This window comes from Microcebus murinus, chromosome 2 (assembly GCF_040939455.1).
Source record: "Microcebus murinus isolate Inina chromosome 2, M.murinus_Inina_mat1.0, whole genome shotgun sequence".
Taxonomy (NCBI): domain Eukaryota; kingdom Metazoa; phylum Chordata; class Mammalia; order Primates; family Cheirogaleidae; genus Microcebus; species Microcebus murinus.
In genome coordinates this window covers 27,537,641-27,558,181 of record NC_134105.1, presented here as the reverse complement: position 1 = coordinate 27,558,181, position 20,541 = coordinate 27,537,641, and the positions used below count along the sequence as shown (strand labels likewise).

Sequence of the window (20,541 nt, the reverse complement as noted above, 5' to 3'; positions counted from 1 at the left end):
CTTTATTCTACAGTCCTGACTTGCCTAGTAGGGCCCTAGCTAGGCTTCCAGCTCAGCTCTGTGATCTGGGACCCCAGGGCCCTGGAATCTATGAACCCATCTGAGGCAGGATCGGGTAGAGAAAAGAGGTAGGACTGGCAGCTGAACACTCCCTGGGACCCAAGCCTCAGTGTGGGGAAGAGGAGAGGCTACAGCTCACTGCCCTCAGCCTGGGGCCCCATGTGGAGTAAAGAGACACACAGGTGCTGCAGCTGAGACCCAGCTCCACTCAGGGCCCTTCAGGGAGCCCTCGGAGAGCTAGAGGGATAAGGAGGTAGTGAATTGCACGGCCCACCTTTCCAACAAGACCTCCTCAATCTCAATTCCCTTTTCAGCGGCCTCAGGCAAGTCCGAGTAAACTCCAGCCCAGGGCTCCACGCGAGGCTGGACAGCTCTCGGTCTGCATGCTAGATCTGTGAAATGCTAGAGGCCCTTCCCTGTGTCCATCCCTTTCCAATCCCTGGGTGTGACCCCAGCAATGAGCCGCCCACGCTGAAAGGAGATGGAACAAGAAGGCTGTGGCACCGCGGGGCAGGTACTCCTGGGCCCAATGTCCATCTCCCCAACGCCCCGACCCCCGCCCTCAGCGTTCTCCCCGGAGCCACAGCCACCACCTCGACGTCCTCCGCTTCAGGAACCCTGGAACGCGGCCGGGTTGCAGGAGCTCGCGCATCCCGGTGGAACCCGCCGTCCCGGCCCGAGGCGCCCGCGCGGTACTCACCTGGGCCGCGGTGCCGGGAGAAGGGGCGCCCGCGCAGGGCGTGAAGCCCGAGTCGGGCCGACTGCCCGCGCCAGACGCGCTCTCAGGGCGGCACAGGGCGGCTGAGTTGCGACGCTGGGACTAGATGGAGAAGAGGGACAACCGGGGCAGGCCGCGCAGCCAGGCAGAGGAGCGCTCTGTGCATGCTGGAAGCCGCGGGAGGCGAGGAGGCCGAGGGGAGCAGCCGCACCGGCATCTAGCCGGGAATCGGCGCTGCCTCCGGCTCACAGCCGCCGGGACCCGCGGGAATCCTGGCCCGCCCGCAGCGGCTCTGTGGAGGAACGAGCGCCGGGCTGAGCCTCTTCCCGGAGCCCGAGCGCCTCCCGGAGCCCGCAATCCTCGCCGCCGCCTCTGGCCGCCCCGGCGGGATGCGGGCGGGAATTCAGCTCGCGTGGAATGTGGGACCGGCCGGGCTCCGAGTCTCCAGCGCTGGGGAAAGCGGGGCCCACGCAACCAGGACCGAGAGGGGGTGCGGTCCCAGTGCCACCCCCGCGCCACTCCCCACGTGGCGGCCGCGCCCCGGGGGCGTGAGTGTGTACGCGGACGGTAGGGGGGCCGTGAATGAAGCCCCAGCGGCCAATCAGCACGGCCGGCGCGCGGGACCCCAGGAGCGAGGCCCAATGGCGAGCTCTGGGCGGCCGGGCCGGGCGACGGGCGGGCGCGGGGGGCGGGGGCCGGGGCCGAGGGGGGCGGGAGGCGGCTCCGCGGGCAGCCAATGGGCGGCGGGTGGGGTGGGGCTCCGGAGAGCCGAGCGGGTCGGGGCTTTAAGCCGGCGGAGCGCGGCGGCGGGGCCCGCAGACGGAGCGGAGCGGCGGCGGCGGCGCGGTGCTGGGCGCGGGGCGGCATGGCCACCACCGCGCAGTACCTGCCGCGGGGCCCCGGCGGCGGAGCCGGGGGCACCGGGCCGCTAATGCACCCGGACGCCGCGGCAGCGGCAGCGGCGGCGGCGGCCGCCGAGCGGCTGCACGCAGGGGCCGCGTACCGCGAAGTGCAGAAGCTGATGCACCACGAGTGGCTGGGCGCGGGCGCGGGCCACCCCGTGGGCCTAGCGCACCCCCAGTGGCTACCCACGGCAGGAGGCGGCGGCAGTGACTGGGCCGGCGGCCCGCACCTGGAACACGGCAAGGCGGGCGGCGGCGGCACCGGCCGAGCCGACGACGGCGGAGGAGGAGGTTTCCACGCGCGCCTGGTGCACCAGGGGGCGGCCCACGCGGGCGCGGCATGGGCGCAGGGAGGCACAGCGCACCACTTGGGCCCAGCGATGTCGCCGTCGCCCGGAGCTGGCGGGGGCCATCAGCCCCAGCCGCTCGGGCTGTACGCGCAGGCGGCCTACCCGGGGGGCGGCGGCGGCGGCCTGGCCGGGATGCTGGCGGCGGGTGGCGGCGGCGCGGGGCCGGGCCTGCACCACGCGCTGCACGAGGACGGCCACGAGGCGCAGCTGGAGCCGTCGCCGCCGCCGCATCTGGGCGCCCACGGACACGCACACGGACACGCACACGCGGGCGGCCTGCACGCGGCGGCGGCGCACCTGCACCCGGGCGCGGGCGGCGGCGGCTCGTCGGTGGGCGAGCACTCGGACGAGGATGCGCCCAGCTCAGACGACCTGGAGCAGTTCGCCAAGCAGTTCAAGCAGCGGCGCATCAAGCTGGGCTTCACGCAGGCCGACGTGGGGCTGGCCCTGGGCACACTCTACGGTAACGTGTTCTCGCAGACCACCATCTGCCGATTCGAGGCCCTGCAGCTGAGCTTCAAGAACATGTGCAAGCTGAAGCCGCTGCTCAACAAGTGGCTGGAGGAGACCGACTCGTCTAGCGGCAGCCCCACCAACCTGGACAAGATCGCGGCGCAGGGCCGCAAGCGCAAGAAGCGCACGTCCATTGAGGTAGGGGTCAAAGGCGCGCTGGAGAGCCACTTTCTCAAGTGCCCCAAGCCCTCAGCGCACGAGATCACCGGCTTGGCCGACAGCCTGCAGCTGGAGAAGGAGGTGGTGCGCGTCTGGTTCTGCAACCGGCGGCAGAAGGAGAAGCGCATGACCCCTGCGGCTGGCGCGGGCCACCCACCCATGGACGACGTATACGCGCCTGGGGAGCTGGGGCCGGGTGGGGGCGGTGCGTCGCCGCCCTCGGCGCCCCCGCCGCCCCCGCCGGCCGCGCTGCACCACCACCATCACCACACACTGCCCGGCTCGGTGCAGTGACCCTGCGGGCTGGGCCCCCGCCGGCGCGCAGCAGGGCGCGGGCGCGCAGCCCGCCCGCGCGGCCTGGACTCTTTTTGTTCGGTTGCTTTGGATTTTACAAAAAGCCCAGAAACTTTCGAACAAAACCAAACACCCGGACGACCCTCTTCGGTGATCGGCGAAGACGGCTTATAGGCTGTGTCGCCCAAGCCCCAGGAGAGAGGAGCGAAGATCCGGAACTCGCCAACTCACCCCGGGCATCCCGCCCGCCGCCTGCTCTCTGCCCCCATCCCCTCGACGACCCCCGCCCCTGCCCCTCGGGCTGTTCGGGGCCGGATCCCGGCAGCGGCCTCCCCACAGCGACAGGTAACGCGGTGCGGGGTGAGGGGTTCCCCGGGAGAGAGGACGAAAAGAGGAGAGTTCCCCAATCCCCTCTCCCCGCGTGGACTCCCGAGCCTGCGGGTCAAGGGTTGGGGGCTGACACTCTATTCGCTCCACGCCTCTCCTCTCCTATAAGGATGCGCCCCACCCCTCTTTCCCCTTTCTCCGGGCTTGGTTTTTTACGGTTTTTATTTATTCGTGGAGCCTCTCGGCTCCTGGGGTCCTTCTAACTCCGCCCGCGCCCTTAATTTAAATCGCTGTATACTGTATTTATCGGGGCCCTGGAGGGGAGGTCGCGAGAGCCGCGTCTGTGTATAAAAGCAGGAAATAGCCAAAGCTTTAATCTAGCCTAATTTATTTTTTCCCCTTATCTTCCCCTCCCCTCCCCAAGAAAGCAAAAAAAAAAAAAAAAAAAAACTAACAAAAAAAAATCGAGTGTTCATTTTTCGTTTCGTTTCATCCGAGCCCGGGCTTGGTTCCCGGCCACGCCGGAGGGGTCTGCGCTCCCACACACACCCAGATGGGAAGGGGCTTCTGCCCGCTGCAGACTGACCGCCAAACCGCGGGGCCCCTACTCCCGCGGGGCCCTGCCCTCCTGGCCGTAACAAACGAAACTTGGAAAAGTTGGAGATATTTTTTAACCAGCTGTAGAAATAAGCCCTTCCCTGAGAACCTTCTGCCTGACTCCCTGCGGCTTCCCTCTGCTCCCTTTTCCAGCCCCCGAGGATGCGGGACGCTGGGGGAGGCCGGGAGAAAAATCCCCCAAGTTCGGGGTGAGGTGGGAACCATGTAAATATGTGAGATATGTACACACTGGTGGGGAGAAGAAACATTTTGTGCTTGGTTTTTATTTTTGGTTTTCCGAGTTGCCCTTCCTCCCCTCCTAAAGGATTTTGTACACCGACTAATCCGAAAAAGATATTTTAATATGATTTACGGATTTCTGACCCATCTCTATTTATTTTCTGGATGTGTTTGGAGCTTCCCCCCTTCTCCATTTCTTCTTCTGTTTGTTATGGTATGAATTTAAATTTTGTTATTTTATTTTTTATTATTTTTTGAAACAATGTTTTGGTGCATTCTCTTTGTATCTTTATTGCAAAAAAAAATAATGTAGACTGGGAAGTTCCCTTTATATTTATGTTATAGTAAATATTTTATTACTCACATAAACATGTACCCCAGGGCTGTGTCCTGTCCTCTTTACTGCTAGGGCTGGGTCGCTATTCGGGGGAAGTGATGGGATACCCTGCCTCACCTCCCTAAAGTTCGGTTCTGGCCTCACTAAGAGAGATCTCAGAGGAAGGTGACCACGCAGACTTTCTTCCAGGCCAGTATCAGGACTTGGGCAACAGCTGGGCCCCTGCTTCAGGTGTGTCAGTTTAGGGAGGAGGAAGCTGCCAAGTGCCCCCCCCCCAGACTCTTCTGAGATCAGACCAGGGCCCGGGACAGTGAACCACAGATACCACATGGAATTTGGGTCAGCCATTCCTCAAGCACAACTCAACTGCTCTTCTCAGCCAAGGAAGAAGCCCGTCTCGGCCTGGATCACCAGCCCGGAATCTCTATAATCCCATACCTGACACACTGACCCCCAACTTTGATTTCACTTTGTATTTCATATGTGGAGTCCAGGCCAACTTCACCATCCCAGGTCCTGGGCAGCTGGAAGCCTGGTCAGGCCCCACCATCCTACCCAACTGGCTCTCCACCTGCAATCCAAACCCTCCTGGATCCACAGGGAGGTCTAACAGCTTAGAGATCCATTTAGTGGTCCCGAATGAGCTGAGTCAGCCTGGGGAGGGAGCCCTGCCGATTTGCTGGGGCAAAACCAGTCCCACTTCTCTGCAAACAAACTACCTGTCCCAACTTCTGGGGAGAAGTAAGGGCAGAAACAATTGTGCCACCGGAAAGATTTGACATTTCCAATCCAGGGGTGAGTGCCCAAGACCCCACCACCCCAGAGAGCGATGCCTGTGGGAGGGGGGAGGAAAGGCACAGGTATCCTCAGCCGCTCCTCTCTCCAGCCTTCAGCAGTGACATCCCCTCCGAGAGTCAAGCTGGCAGGGAACAAGTCCAAAGCCCAAGACTACCTGCGTCCCAGGCAAGATCTTATATTTTCTTTTAAAAAACTGTTCTTAAAAATACTAATAAAAGAGCTGTTCCTGTTTCCTCCGTAGATGAGGTTCTTTTCGCTTCTCAGGAGAAACCACATAAGTTTTCTCACTCTTCGTGGAGCCAGAGCTTGAAGGCACAATCTTTAGGCCAAGGAAAAGTCCCTAGTGAGGGGGTACGTGGAGCCTCTCCTGCCAGAGAAGCTGCCCAAGTCCAGGCCTGCGGGAGGCCTTGGCTCTAGCCGACGGCATTAGGGATACCCACAGAGGTGTTCCTAGACCCCGAAGTTGGTGGTCTCTGGCAGGGCTGGGGGCCTCCGGATGACTGTGACATACTGAGAGTTCCTGGTGACTTTCAGAGCTCTGCCCCTCAGTCTTGGGGGGAATTGTCTCTGCAAGTATGAAAGCAGCCTCGGGTTCCAAAGGCGCAGCCTCTCCCTCCCTGCTTTTTTTTTTTTTTTTTTTTAATTTCCTCTCCAGTACAGCCTAGTAAGTGAAAAGCCCTATAATTGGCACCGGTGTCCCAGCCGTTCCACATGCTGGTGGGCCACTTACCCTTTTTGCGCTTCCTAAGGAGGAGGCCGGGAACTTACTAGACAGCAGGGTGATGGCATGGCCACCGGGAGCAGCTGGCCACCCTGCCTCAGCCCCTCGTTTGTTTCCTGTTCCATTAAGTACAAAACTTCCAAGCCGTCCCACACTCCTCCCTACTCCCTCCTTATTTCTCCATTCCTGGATTTGTCCCAGCCTCAGGGGGGCCCTGAAATGGAAGCAAATGAAGCTCAGAGCTTCCCGCTGCCTGCACAGCCCAGAGCCTCAGCAGGTTTTGAGGTTGGAAAGGGCTACCGGGAAGATGGGGCCTTTCACTGGCCTCTGCCTGCAGCTGACACCAATTGATTGATTGATTTCCTAATTGTCTGCTTAATCCTCTACAAGAGGGTGGGTTTATTATTTAAGCAAGTCAACTCAAAAACAGCAAAACAATGCAGCCTCCCAAGAACCAGCAGCAGCTGAAGAGTGGAACAAAAAAAAAAAAAATAGGGGGAAAAAAGTGTAAAAAGGGATGGAAGAAAATCACTTTGCAAGGATTTTGCTTAATGAGACACCAGCCTGGGATAGCTACCCAGTGATCAACCCCTTGGTTGCAGAAGGCCCCAGAACTCCTTCCCCCCTAGACTCCAGCCTGGGATGATGGTAGGAACCCCCGCTTATTTGACTTTATAAGGAAAAAACCATAAGGAGAGAAATATTTTTCCCTAGAGTCTCACCCCTAGATAGAATAGAGTTTAGGAAAGGCACAGTCAACTGTGGGCTTAACTGCAGCTTCTCCGTCCCATGTGTATGTGTCTACCCGCTTGCTCCTGAGAGCCTTCGACTTGCTTTCATTTAAGAGAGGCTTGTGTCCCTAGCATCAACCTCTGAGGACATCCAAGCTTTCCCTAGAAAATTTGGAATTTTCTGATCCCATCTCCCTCCCTTTCTCACTTGAACAAAATTATTTTCTGTGATCATGTGGCCACAGATTTCGGTAGTTAAAATTTCTCTCTCCCCATGTGAACGTCTCTGCATGTTGGTGTAAGAATTGGAGTGTGTGCCATTATGTGTGCAAATCCATAGCCGATCCCAGAGGTAGGAGGGGGAAAAGAAAATCCATGCTACACTGTTAATGCTTTGAGCTGGAAGAACATTTTCTGGGTGGAGTTTGGCCAATAGTGGAAGGAAAGAAGGTGGCCATCGTGGTCACCTGTGGTCATCAAGGCAAACCCAGAAGGTAACCTGAACTGAGCCCCAAGAACGTCTATATTCTCCCCTACCTCCTGCCCTGGAAGGTTGCACTAGCTTATATAATACTGCACTAGCTTATAATATAACTTAACCGTTGCACAGTTTAGGTCCTGTGCAATAAGCCCTGGACCCCTAGGACGTGACTGGATGTCAACAGGACTAGTTGACCCCCAACCACAGCTCCCACTTAGAATTATTTGAAACTCAGCCTCCCCTAGAGAGGCTCTGGGCCTCTAATGACACACCCAGGGCCAGGCTGTCTCCTTCCCTGGGACTTTCCCCAGCAGGGCTTCAGCTCCAGAAAGGGACCCACTGAAACGGGGGGTAGAGTGAGAGGAGGTTGGTTATCTGGACCAGCTGCTCCCCCTAACCTTAGCCAGGAGGATCTACCCAGGGCCTCTGGCTTAGTGGCTGAGGCCAGAGGCAGCTAGAGGAGCCTGCATGTCTTATTAGAAAACCCTGGAGTTCAAATGGTGTTTGGCCATTCAGGGCTCCCCTTGCTGCCTCTGAGGCCTCTGTGTGTGAGGACTGTCTTCTATTGGTCCCAGAGTGGGGACATGGCAGCAGTCTTCCAAAGCCACCTTGAAGATAAGTGTGCACCCCAAAAGTCAGCTTTAACTTGGCTACCCTACAGGGGCTGCCAACTACAGCAGAAGCCACTTTAGACCCCAAAGGAAGCAAACCTTCTCTCTCTCCCTCTCTTTCACACTTATACACACAACTGCCCACAACCCTTCCCTCTCATTTACAGCCGCCCTCAGAAACCTGCCATCCTCCACCGCCTCTTCTGTCTCTCCCCACTCTTCGCCCCCATCCCTCCTCCTCTCAGCCAGTTAAAACCCCAGTGCAGGCTCCAACGGCCTTGCTCACTCACACACGCTAACACACCTGTGGGCACATCCACGCCACTATGCGGGCTGTCCAAGACCAGCTTCCTGATCTTTGGCACTGAGCTCTTGGGAGTCCCCTGGTCCCTGGCACCTGTAATATTTGATTAAGCACACACAATCATCCTTTGCAGCATTTGACACCAGGTCCCCTTCTCTCAGGATTTCCAAGCACTTACCCCCAAACCACTTTCCAAACACATCCCTGCCCGTCATTTTCCCAGCTCCTCCCAGATCTCTTCCTGCTCCTTTCAGATAATTAAAGTTAGGCTGTGTGTTTGTATGTATGTGTGATCTTATTTTTTAAACACACACCCCCACACATACATATGCGTGTATATATACAAACACACAGCAATTAGATCTATCCGTTCCTGCCGTCGTCCTTCTTGTGCAGCAAAACCTCAGCAATGCATATGCCCCCACGTCGCCACACGATGAACCCAGCATCACCTCGTCACGGGCTCGTTGTCACACACACACACAGGCACACACACATACAGTGGCACTTTCGCACAGTTACACCCAATCCCTAGCTCCCTGGTCTTTCTCCAAGGGCGTGACCCACCTCCCACGACCCTCCTCCCTCCCGGGCATCTGAGTGGGCTCTCCCCAGATGACCTACGTACCAGGAGGGCTCTGCTCCAGTCCCTCCCACCACGCACACACACACACCGGTGGACACGTCTCCCGCTGAGCCTGACCAGGGTGGGTCTGGGTATTATTAGGCTGCAGAGACAGCACGGAGGCATATGGTCTCGTACACAAGAAATAATGTTCATGTTAAATCAGACCTCATGCATAATGCATGGTGCCTGATCTCACATTATTTTGGGTGTTCGTCAAAATCAGTGTTCTTTCTTGTGAGGGCTCCTGAAAAGAAGGGAGAAAGGCATTTGCTAATTACACCCACAGCCTGGACCCGGAGAGCCGGCAGCACCACGGGAGCCTCCCTCTGGCCCCACTTCACCGCCGGTGGGTCTCTTCCCTCTGCCCCACTTTGTCTTCCCGCTTGGAAGGAGGGGCTGCCTTGCGTTTGTGGCAGGCGTAAGGCCCCGTGTTATTTTTATTTCTTTTCTCTCGGCTCTCTGTCCCCGGAGGGTTCTGGGGAATAGCAGTGGCTCTGTCGCTCTCACACCCGATTCATTTGCCGTTTTATGAACTCCCCGTTGATTCATCGCCTCCCTAAGTCAATGATTCACTCCTGATGGCTTTTCAGAAATCCTTCTTCAAAGGCACCAGATTATTCTGCTCTGAACAGGAGCAGGAGCCGGAACAGACCTGGACTCCGCCTTGCTACTGCTTGTGGCCTGACATGAGATCTTGTCCCCATCCTTGGGCTTTCCCTGGAGCTGAGCCAGCCTGAGGAGGGGGCAGTGCCCCCGCCACAAGAAGCTGGTAGAGCTGACCCAAGCAGCTCCGGGACAGACCGAGCCCATGGTGAGGCCTCCTCCAGCCTGTGTGGGTCACCTGTCTTCTCCCATTGTCATCAAAGTCCCCCCAGAAGCTCTCTGTGCCTCAGAGGTGGCAAAGAGCAGAATGGTGAAGGCACCTGGGTACAAACCCTGACTCCACCCCTTATCAGTTATGTGACTTTACGCCAACTGCCTCAGTTTCCTGGTATGGTGACAATGGCAGTTCCCGTATCATAGAGCTATTTTGAGGATTAAGTGGGATAATGTACATACAGTGTTCAGCATAAGTGATGAATGAATGAAAGCTGTCTTATTGTGAGGTCTGGGCAGGACACTGCGGAAGCAAGTGGACAGGGAAGAAAGCCATAATGTGACGAACCCGCTCTGGACCCACTCTGTCCAAGGCACTCTGGCATACCTACCCATCACTTACTCTGTGCTTTATTTTCACTATCTCACATAATTATCCCTATTTTACAGATGAGGAAAGTGGTGCCCAGAGAGTGTCAGTGACCTGTCCAAGGCAGCAAGACTAGCTAATGACAGATGCTGGGATAAAACTCACTTTGTCTGGGTCCTGGGTCCATGTTCTTTTTACACCCCCTACTGGTGCAAACAGTGGTATTTGCCCAAGGCTGGGGATGTTCCAGAGCTCAGGACAGGGCCAGGGAGAGAAGCTGGGGAACAAGCATGTTGGAGCTCACTGGCTAAAAGCTGCCCCCTTCTCCACCACCCTGAAGCTCAAAGCAAGTGGGTAACTAGCCTAGGATCACCAAGACAGTTAAGCCCTCCTGATCAGCCCATTACAGGCTACTATGTGCTGAGCAGCCACATGTAGCAGCTAAGAATGCAGACCCTGGCTGGGCACGGTGGCTCATGCTTGCAATCCCAGCACTTTAGGAGGCCGAGGTGGGAGGATCACTTGAGGCCAGGTGTTTGAGACCAGCCTGGGCAATACAGCAAGACCCTGTCTTTGAAAAAAATTAAAAAACAAGCCAGGTTTGGTGGTACACACCTGTAGTCCTAGCTACTCAGGAGGCTGAGGCAGGAGGATTACTTGAGCCTAAGAGTTCAAGGTTACAGTGAGCTGTGATCATGCCATTGCACCCTAGCCTGGGCAACATAGTGAGACATTGTCTCTAAACAAAAAAAACATGGGCCCTGGCATCTGCCCAGATGTTCATCCTAGCCGCACCACCTATCCATGGGGCTTTTGGCAAGCTGCTAAGCCCTCCATACCTCAGTTTCCTCATCTGTAAATGAAGAATTGCTGTGAGGATTAGATGAGAGATGATATATATAAACACTTAGAAGAGAACCTCGCACATTATAAGTACACATTAAATGTTAGCTATAAAAATAATTTTACATGTACAATATATATTATTATATTATTACTGAGCTGAAGCAGTGCAGAAAATACTACTTTGTGCTCTCTCCACCTAGAATTATTTCTCTTCGTGCTCAAAACCACCCTGGAAAGAAAAGTTCAAGATCTCCATCCACAGTCCACAGATGAGGACATTGGCGCGAGGATGTTCAGGGGCTGGCCCGAGAAAACCCAGAAAATTAGACAGGTGCAATCTCAGCCTATCCTCCACTTCTGCCTCTTTGTGGCAGCCCCATGCCCCCAGCAATGCACACTCAGCCCCTTGTAAGTACTAAGGGTTTGTGCTGGGCTCTGGAGGGACAGCACCCAGAGGGTCAGGGAAGGCCTCATAGAGGGTGGTGCCATTCAGCTGGGCCATGAAGAATTAAGTGGGGGGTTTGTCTGGGGGTGCCTGGTTCTGGGCCTGATCCCAAAGAGATAAAGTCACTCACCCCAAGCCCTTAGATCCCATTCATTCCCCTTTCTTGAAACTTCATGCCTCTTCCTACCCTGCTCAGGACCCTTCCCCCAGCAGTAAGCACAGAAGATTCAACCCAAGGTCAAGGCCTCTAGACCCTGGGAAGCCACCTACCATGAGACTAAGTCTGACTATAGATTTCTTTAGGTCCCAACTCCTGGTTCTAGTGCAACTCTGCCCAGAGGTTGATCACTGAACCATGCCACAGGGAAGCCCAGCCTCAAAGTTGGGTGGGACCCAGCTACCTGGGTACTGGCCTCACTCCACTATTCATCTCAAGTCAGGCCAATTGTCATCCCTGGACCTCAGTATATGAAATGCACATTCCTTCATCCATCTACCATTCCATCCTACATCCACCCACTCACCCATTCATTAACCCACCCACCTATCCATGCAACAACTATCCTTTCATACATCTACCACCCATCCACTCATCCATCCACCCTTCAACCACCTATACAACTACCCGCCCATTCATCTACCACCCACTCATCCAATCATCCAATCTAACTATCAGGCCTTATGTTAAGCACAGAGATGGATTAAGACCAGTCCCTCTGTCCTCAAAACACTCTTAGATAAGCCTCTTCCCCTGTCTACCTCTAAGTCACACAAGGTAGATATGTGAGGGACCAAGTGAAAACACTGGGAGGAAACAATGAAGCCTACTGCTGCATCTATGAATCCTGTGTCAGAACACTGGGAACTTCCATGACTTCAGGGCCCCACAGGGGTGGGGAGTGTAGTCCACATGGCTCTGCATGGCCCTACTCTGCCTCTTAGCTCTAATGTCTTACTCCAGGGATGCCAAGTGCTGACCTAAACTGGAAGGATTGCAAAGGAAATGGGGAGAAGAAGGAGTTTATGGACATAGCTTCTGCCAAGACTGAAGATCCCCACTGGGCCTCAGGTTTCTGTCAGAAATGGCAGCAGTATCTCAGCACCAGGGAGATATGGGGAAGTGTTCTTGTCCTAGGCCTGTCACCACCTAGGTGTGTGACCTTGAACATGTCCCTGCCATTCTGTGGACCTCAATTTCTCCCCACCAGTGCAGAGTGAGGGGTGGTCCCTCTCAGTCCCCACTTCCCTTCCAGCCCGGTGGGCCTGCTCCTCTGACAATGGGGCCTCTCTGACCAGCCCACACAGAAGGAGGGGTAGGAGATGACGTGGTTGGCGTCCAGGGCCCCCAGTCCTCTAGCTATTCAACCCCCCTCCCCGACACAAACAACCCTCAGTTGCCTCCCCCTCCCGCCCCCCAGAATCTGGGCACAGCTGGGACCTGCTATGCCCTGGCCACCCCATGAATCACCCCTCTATGGTCCGTGGGGGAGTGGTCCAGGGAGCATCCTACGCCCCACACGGGGTGAGGGCCAGAATCTCGGCCCTCAAACAGGCAGTGTCCACAGGAACAATGGGGGCCTGTGGCTAACAGCCGGAATGCAGTTATTGTCCTGCCCTGGCCCCCAACCCCAAGGCCTCAGGTCCCCAAGCTGGGCAGGCTGGCGTGGGTCGGTGCGTCAGGCGCTCGTGTGCCAGGGCTGGGAACACGGGCCTGCTGCTTCCCTTCTCTAGGAAGGCAGGCCAATAGGCCAGAGCCCACCTCCACACCCACCCTAAGAACCCCATGGAGGAGAAGATGGGATCCAAGGAAGCCAGGCCCCCAACCCACCCATCCCCGGGGGACTTAGAGCAGACTCTCAGCAAAGGGGCCTGGCAGCTCTGAGACCCAAGCTATACATCACAGTGGGGAGGGGGACCACATTAGAATAATGCAGGATTAGAGTGGGGTTGCTATAGCGACGTATTAGGGCAATACATCTAGGGAGTCCAGGCCCCTTGGTGATGTATGACTCTGCTCAGCTGTGGGGAGCAGGGGGAGGGGACCTGTCCTACCCCATCCCTCCAAGGGGAGAGCAGACACCAAGCACTCTCTTCACTGGGGGAGAACATCTGCCTTGAACTCCAAAAATAGGCATCTCAGAATCCTGTTAAGACTGAAAGAGATGCCCTGCCAACCCAACCTCCAACATCCACTCGGCTTTGAGTCCTCAGCTCTACCCCCGCCGGTGCCCAGCCTCAGCCTCAGCCCCTCTAGGCCCTGCCCTTTCTGCTGCATTGCTAAGGTCCACTCCCAAACTGTCTCCCCCAGTAGGAGGATTCACAGGACTCTATCTGGGGGAGGGGGGTCAAAGGAGGGAACAGAGGGGAAGGAGGTGGGATTGTCCTGAACCACTCCTCAGCCAAACCATTTGAAACTGTGAGTTTAAGAGAAGCCCAAAGGGTAACATGAGGGCACACGTGCTGTCCCCTCCTCACTCACAGCCTCCCCAGTCAGTGCCTGGTACCCCCCTCACCTAATCCCAGCTCTGGGGACTTGGCTTCCCTCCACCTACGCTCAGGGCCACCAAAATGGTGCACGGCTGGACTAGCCCTAATAAAGAAACCAGATGGAGCCCCCAGCAAAGGAGGACTTATCCAAAAAACTTCACATGTGTGTAATGATATGTGACAAAGTCAGGTCATGTGCTTCCTTCCAAACTGCTGTTCAAGTCATTTGTACTGGGTTGCCAAGGCCTGGCCCTCGAACCCCTGCAGAGCTTAGGGGGAAAGGATTCTCTGGAAATAACCCCGTTGGTTCGCTACATCCACCTTAGCATCTTGGTGAGGGAGGAGGAAGGACAGATAACTCAATAACCATAGGTGTGCCTGTGAGTATTTCCCTGTCTCTCCATAGCTTGACTTTCCCTCTGTGTACTGTGTGTATGTGTGTCACTCTCGTTGTGTGTGCATGTGTGTGTATGTATGTGCATGCATGCTTTGCTTCCTCACTGAATAGCAATTTTTAGTTAATTCAATTGATTACATTGATTACACAACTCCAAAAAAGCCTTCCTTTTTCCTTTTGAAAGTGACATTCTGGCCCTGTCACTTTGAAAGTCATAGCTCTGGCTCCAGCCTGAGCTGGAAGAATCTGACCACAGAAGTCATGCCCTCCCACCAGAAGATACAGGTGGAAGGCCAGGGCGGATTGGGGGCACACCCTCCACGTGCACACACATGCAGAGACACACAAACGTACGCTTTGGCCCCATCTCTGGCACTGTCCAGACAAGGCACTTGGTCTCTATCACTGACTGGGAAGAACCCAGAAAGGGGGTTTCTTCCCTTTCATTCTATGTCTCCCTTCTCACATGCACACGGACACACTCACACACAAATACACACACAACACACACATGTGGCGGAGCAAAGAGAAAGACGAAAAGGAGGTAGGTGGAAGACAGCGTGTGTTCCCAGAGGAAGTTCCTGGGGTGGGGGCGGCAGGGTGTGCAGGGCATCGAGTGGGCAGGAGACTTCATGGCTTCCTCTCTTCCCTAGCCAGCGACCAAAGGTCAGCTCAGGCGGCCCAGCCACGTGCAGTCCACCCACTCCCCTGGTCAGTCATGTGAGACCAGGACCAAAGTGCCATCAACACTCCATTGTCTTCCAGAGCCCAGCCTTCTGCTGAACCCAACAAGCCTCTTCCAGCCCAGAACTGGTTGGTGACCCCCCAGAACCTTTGGTTCCCTCCTGAGGGGACCCTCTGAAAAGGTTCCTGAGCCCCCACCCATCTCGAGAGAAAGCTGGGTAATGCTCAGCCGGATCCCATCCCTCTTTGGCACTTTCCATTCCCTTCTGGGAAATGGGGAGGAGCCAGCCTTCCACTTGCACTGAGAATGCCTGGGGTAAGGGGCAGGGTGCAGAGGACAAGGGTCCCTCTTCCTCATGTTCCCTCTGAGGGGTGCAGCACAGAGGGCCGAAGCGTGGCCCTGAAGGTCATTTTGTACGTCAGCACTGGGATGGGCCCCAGAGCCCCTCACGCCCTGGCTCCCAGCCTGGACCACAACACAGGCGCCATTGACTCCTGTGCACCCTCTTGCCCAAGATACACACAAAGCCTCGGCCCTGGTTCCTGCCCACGGCCTCGAGCTCCACAGGACCCACCCAGGGAAGGCAGCCAGGGCTGACTGGCAGGAGGGAGGGACAGTGACCCTACACAAGTCTCCTGGATCTGGGCTGAAGGCTCTCATGGCCAACCTCTAGCCACTGTTCTATCCAGCCTGGAATGGAGTCAAAAACCTTGGGGACCCGGCTAGGGCAGATTCTCTGCCAGTGCCACCTCTACCCACTCTTAATCCTGTTTACACCTTGCAAAACCAAGGACACCCATGAGAGCAAAGCTGCCCTGGCCCACCCTCTGTCCCCACAGGGGAAGTCAGGTGGGGAAAGATGGTTATGTCTGGGGGAGGGGGCTTGGAGGGAAGCCGGGGCTGAGATGCTCCAGCCCTTCTGGGGGCTCCAGTAAGGGGAGGGCTGCCCCAGCAGGATGACAGAGAGATGATTAAACCCACAGAGAAGATTGATAAGGGAGCTAAACAGCTGCAACTCTGCAAGGTAGGCTGGGACAAATCTCATCTTGTCCTGGCGGAGCTCAAAGAACTGGGGGGCTGGGCCAGCCAGGCTGAGCTCATGACCTACAGGAGCTCCAGAGCAGGAGTGGAGGCTGGGGGGACCCAGCCTCCACTCCTGCCGCCCCATAGCTTCCTCCCGGAGCAACACCCGTCGGCACCTGGACAGCACACCCTTCTCACTGATGCCCCTTCACCCACGGCATCTCTGCCTCAGCTCTCACTCTCATTATTATTAGATGTGATTTTACAGCGGAAACGCTGAGTCAGACAAACCAAGACTCCCCAGAGGCAGTGGGAGAGGGGAGTCCAGGGGAGCTGGCCCCCTCTGAGCAGGATTCTCAGAGGGAGTGAGTAGATGAGGACATGGGCCCCTAGCTTCCAGAATCAGTGGGATGTCCACCTTTCCTGTTTCTCCTGTCTGCCCCAGGCCCAAGATCCTCACCTGGGACTCTCGGACATCAGACCCCTTTTGTGACTCCTACCCAGCCTCTCAGCCTCAGTCTTGCCAGCCTGTGAGCCTTCCTTGGCAAGTTAAACAGCCCAGGGAGCCTGAGCCTAGAAGCAAGGTGGTTCTGGGCCCTGTTTCCTCACACCAGGGCTCAGGGCTCAGAAGGCAGCCCCTGCCTCCCAGCGGCCTCCCAGAGCTGGAGAGGGGCAGGAAAAGTGCATTGCTGGGGTCTCGGATCCTACTCTGCACCCAGGAACATGGGCACTGTGTGCTCCTGTGGGGGTTCAAGGGCCCAAGAACTTGTGGAGAGCACATATTTCTGCTTCCACCTTGTGCGGAAGAGCACAGTGGGCAGGTCTGTCTCTGCTCCCTGGGCCTCTGACTCCCTGGCAGGGAGGAACTGGGCATTGTTGCCAAAAATAAACGTTCCCTCTCCCGCTCCCTGGCTCCCGGCTCCCGCTCATTAGGATGCGTGGCGTTTGGCTGCGGTCCCACACCTTGCAGCTCATTATAAATATGCAGTCGCTGCTGGCGCTACCCCAATCATCTCTGCAATCAGAGCTTTTAATTAGGTTAATTAAATTGTATCAAATCTCGCAGGGACGCAGTTCACTGATGCTGATGAGGCAGCCAAAACAGACCCCAGCTCCTCCGCTAATGAAGGCCGCTGCCTGCCTGAGCCGTGAGGGAGCAGGAGCGCATAATAAACGGGCGCGTCCTCTGGGAGGAGCTGCTGCCCAGGCCTTGAGCTCTGGGGACCTGGCAGGGGGTTCTGCATCAAGCAGACCCGGCTCCAGCTGCAGCAGAGGCTCCCACCCCAGAAGCCATCCCCTTCCCGTGAGAACTAACCAGGGCAGCTTCCAGAGCCCGGACAGGTGGGCGGTGTCAGGGCCCTGAGCACCTGCCACCCCATGTAGCCATCTTGTGTCCCCCCCAAGATCCACTGACTCCACCCAGGGTCTCTACTTCTCCCCCAGAATGGCCCCCAAAGGCCAGGACTCCCTCTCCTACACATACACACACAAACACAAACTCTCAGTTAGCCCTGTCACTGCCCCTCTGTCTTATTAGCCAGAGAGGCCAGGCTGAGACTAGAAAACCCATCCAGCCACTGCGGGCCTAGTCTCCATCTGCCATGGAGGCCATCTGCCCCTGGCAGGGGGTGGGGTAGTCTATAATGCTACCCCCCAAATCTCCATGTGCCAGATGGACCCTGCATCTTCCCACCTACCACTCTACCTAAAGAGCCCTGAGGGAGGGACACTCGTCTCAGACCTCCCGGGATCAAATTAGCCTGGGATAGAGGAGATAGTCCCACCCCAGCCTGAGCTGACTAACCCCTGCCCTGGCAATCCATCCAGTGACCACAGGCTCCAGAGCTACAGGGTCTTGCAAAGGTTTAAGAGGAAGGCAGGTGCCACCACCTCCAAAGGGGCTGTCCCTAACGCTCTACTCAGCCTGGCTCCAACCACCTCCTCTTAACCCCTCCGTCATGGTCTCAATGTCTCTGAGCAAATGAGAAGAGACGATGGGGAAATTTTCAGTGCTCTCGGGACAAGTTGTTTCTGCTGTAGAAGCTGGTTTTTTGGTTTGGAAAGGTTTGGGTTTTTTTTTCCACCCAGTAATGTGAAAACATGAAACCCGAAACCAACCCCCCACATTTGTCACCTCCGAGAGAAGCCTTTGGGGTAACTGGGAGAAAGCTGTAAATGAGTCAGGCTGATTGGGGGGAGGGGGGGGCTGCCCAGCTGCCTCCGGGCACCACGATTTCATTAAACATTAACACTTATGATCTTAGCATGGCCTCTGGTGACAGACAGGGGAAGAGGAAAGGGCTTCCTTCCCACCCTCTGCTTACCCCCAAACACAGCAGTCCCCGGGATATATTCCTCTTGCCTAGAAATAGCCAGGTCCTTGGCTCTGCTCTGGACCAGCCTCTCCTACCACCCTGCAGGAGTGGAAGGCTCCAGACTATGAAACTGCCCGAAGCACTTCACACCCCTCACAAGGGAGAGGAAACGGCCATGGCCATTACTAGGGTCAGCTGTGAAGCAGACAAGATGGACAGGGAGAGCTGAGTGTGCGCTTCAGTTAGCAGTACAGACTGGACATGACTTCCCAAATGTGACCATGATGGATCCAGGAACAGGGAACAGAGAGATTCTTTATAGGGAGTCTGAAACAGCAGGATTTGTCCTCTGGCCTGAGCAGTTTAGCAAAGAACAAGCAGAAGCATGAACTGGACACCTCCTCTAGGCTCCTAAACTCCAAGTAGTGGACTCAGCAAAGGAAGCTCTGCCTCCCTTTGTCTCATAGCTTCTCTCTGCTCCTTCTCGGCGCTTTCCACCAGACAGACCTATGGAGACCTGGCTGGCTAGAGAGGGTGCACCCTCTGACCCCAGGAGGTAGCTAGCTGCACAAGCCCCACAAAACCTGCCAGCTCAGCCTCCAGGCAGTACTTCAGGTCCGCCCCCAATTCCTCCACTCACCTGGGGCTGTGGGCAGGACTCCCATCCAAGGTTCAGCCCGCCCTTCCCCAGCACCCTGTGCACCAGGCTCCAGGAACTGGCAGGCTGGGAGAGCTTGAGGAGGAAAGGAGCCCAGCCCCACACACCCACTTACCTCACTGTCTCAAGTCCCGACAGGCCCCGGCCTCGCCGGCCCCCACAGGTAGGCACGGCGAGCCTGCGTCTGTTGGCTGCCTTCCCTGCTGGAGGGCGTGCAGCTCCCACTGTTCAGTGCCCCACAGCCAGCACACGAGGAGAGGCAGCACGCTACCAACCAATGCGCAAAACTGCACGGAGGGAGACCCCTCCCAAGTCTGGGTAGAACCACCCTCCGGGAAACCTGGGGCTCTATGACAGAAACCTCCCTTCACCGCCTTTCTCAGAAATAGGAAGCGAAAGCCCTTTCTTGCCTGGCCTTCCTCTTAGGGCCACCCCAATCTCAAGCTCAGGGGGAGAAAATCTCATTTTTCCATGAACGCTCTCCCCCATGACATTAAACTCAATGAACAAATACATGCTAAGCACCTACTGAATACAAGAGGCTTCTGACAGAAACCAAGTGTACTATGTGGGTGGACACCAGCTCCCTGAGCTCATCCCAGCAAAGGGGCAGCAGCTCCACCTGCTGGGCCTGTTTCCACCCTGACACCAGGAATCAGTTCCTCCTAAATATAGTCAGAAAACTATTATTTCATTCAAGAATAAAGGTAGGGCTCAACACTCCTGCTTTGGTTAGAAGGGCTTGAAGATGTGGCGATGGACTAAGACTGAGTTGGGCTCACTGATTCTCTGTTGGACAGACCTGACAGTTCCATGTCATTCACCTAACTGTTACTTTAGAGACTCGGTTTATATAAGAGACCTGAGCCAAACAGAAGTCCTGACTCACAGAAAAGCTCCCCACCTCCGCAGGCTGCCCACAGCCCCCCTTGACACAGCTACAGCAGGATGCTATCACCAGCCCAAACCACCCGTTGGGCCAAGAGGGGTGGATGCTAGGGAAACAGTACTCTCTCCTCTTCCCAAGGAGCCAGGAATCCAGGGTCCCTCTGAACAACAAAGCTTCAAAGCCTGACCTCTCCTCAGAACCCATGAGGTTAGAGCCTGTCTTTGGTTAACCACAGGGGCAACCATCTCTTCCCTAAAAATCCTTGGGCCTTGGAAACAGCCCACAGTCCAACAGCAATTCAGAACACCTAGCTTCATCCCCTTATAATTCTCTGATTACCTCTGGCCTGGAACTTAAGGGACCCCAAGAGGATGGACTTTTCTGTTCCATTTGGCACATGCATATGGCTCTTCAAGTGTCACTGCTTGTGCCCGTGTACCAAAGGGTATGTGGGTATGCCTGTACCTGTTTAGGAGGCCTGGGTTATACGTGCCTTGTGCATCTGTTAACATGAGAGCCTGTGAAGTGTCTGCACCTTTGTGTGGGTGTATGCTTCATGAGAAGGCATTTAGGTACACTCCCTATCTTCCTCTACCTTCCTACCCAGCAGGGGCATGAGACAGAGTCAGAGCAGCCACCCAGCTGTCTGATCCCAGGAGCAGATCACTGCTTAGTCTGCTCACTCCTCTGTTCAACAGCCCTGTGATGAGTCCCTTCCCTGGCTTGAGACTCAAGTCTCCTAAGACTATCAGCATTGACCGAGCTCAGCACCTCCCCAGAAGAGAGTGTACACACACAGACTGGGAAGCAGCTCCTTCCTGCAGGCAAAAGCTACTAGC

General features: G+C 56.2%; 1 protein-coding gene across 1 annotated transcript; it reads left to right on the top strand.

The window, feature by feature from the left end:
• The first annotated feature begins 1,593 nt into the window (after positions 1-1,593).
• Positions 1,594-5,535, top strand: POU3F1 (POU class 3 homeobox 1). The gene has a single exon (XM_012779902.3). It carries the CDS (start codon positions 1,644-1,646, stop codon positions 2,994-2,996), a length of 1,353 nt encoding a protein of 450 aa, XP_012635356.1. The 5' UTR covers positions 1,594-1,643; the 3' UTR covers positions 2,997-5,535.
• Positions 5,536-20,541: the final 15,006 nt, after the last annotated feature.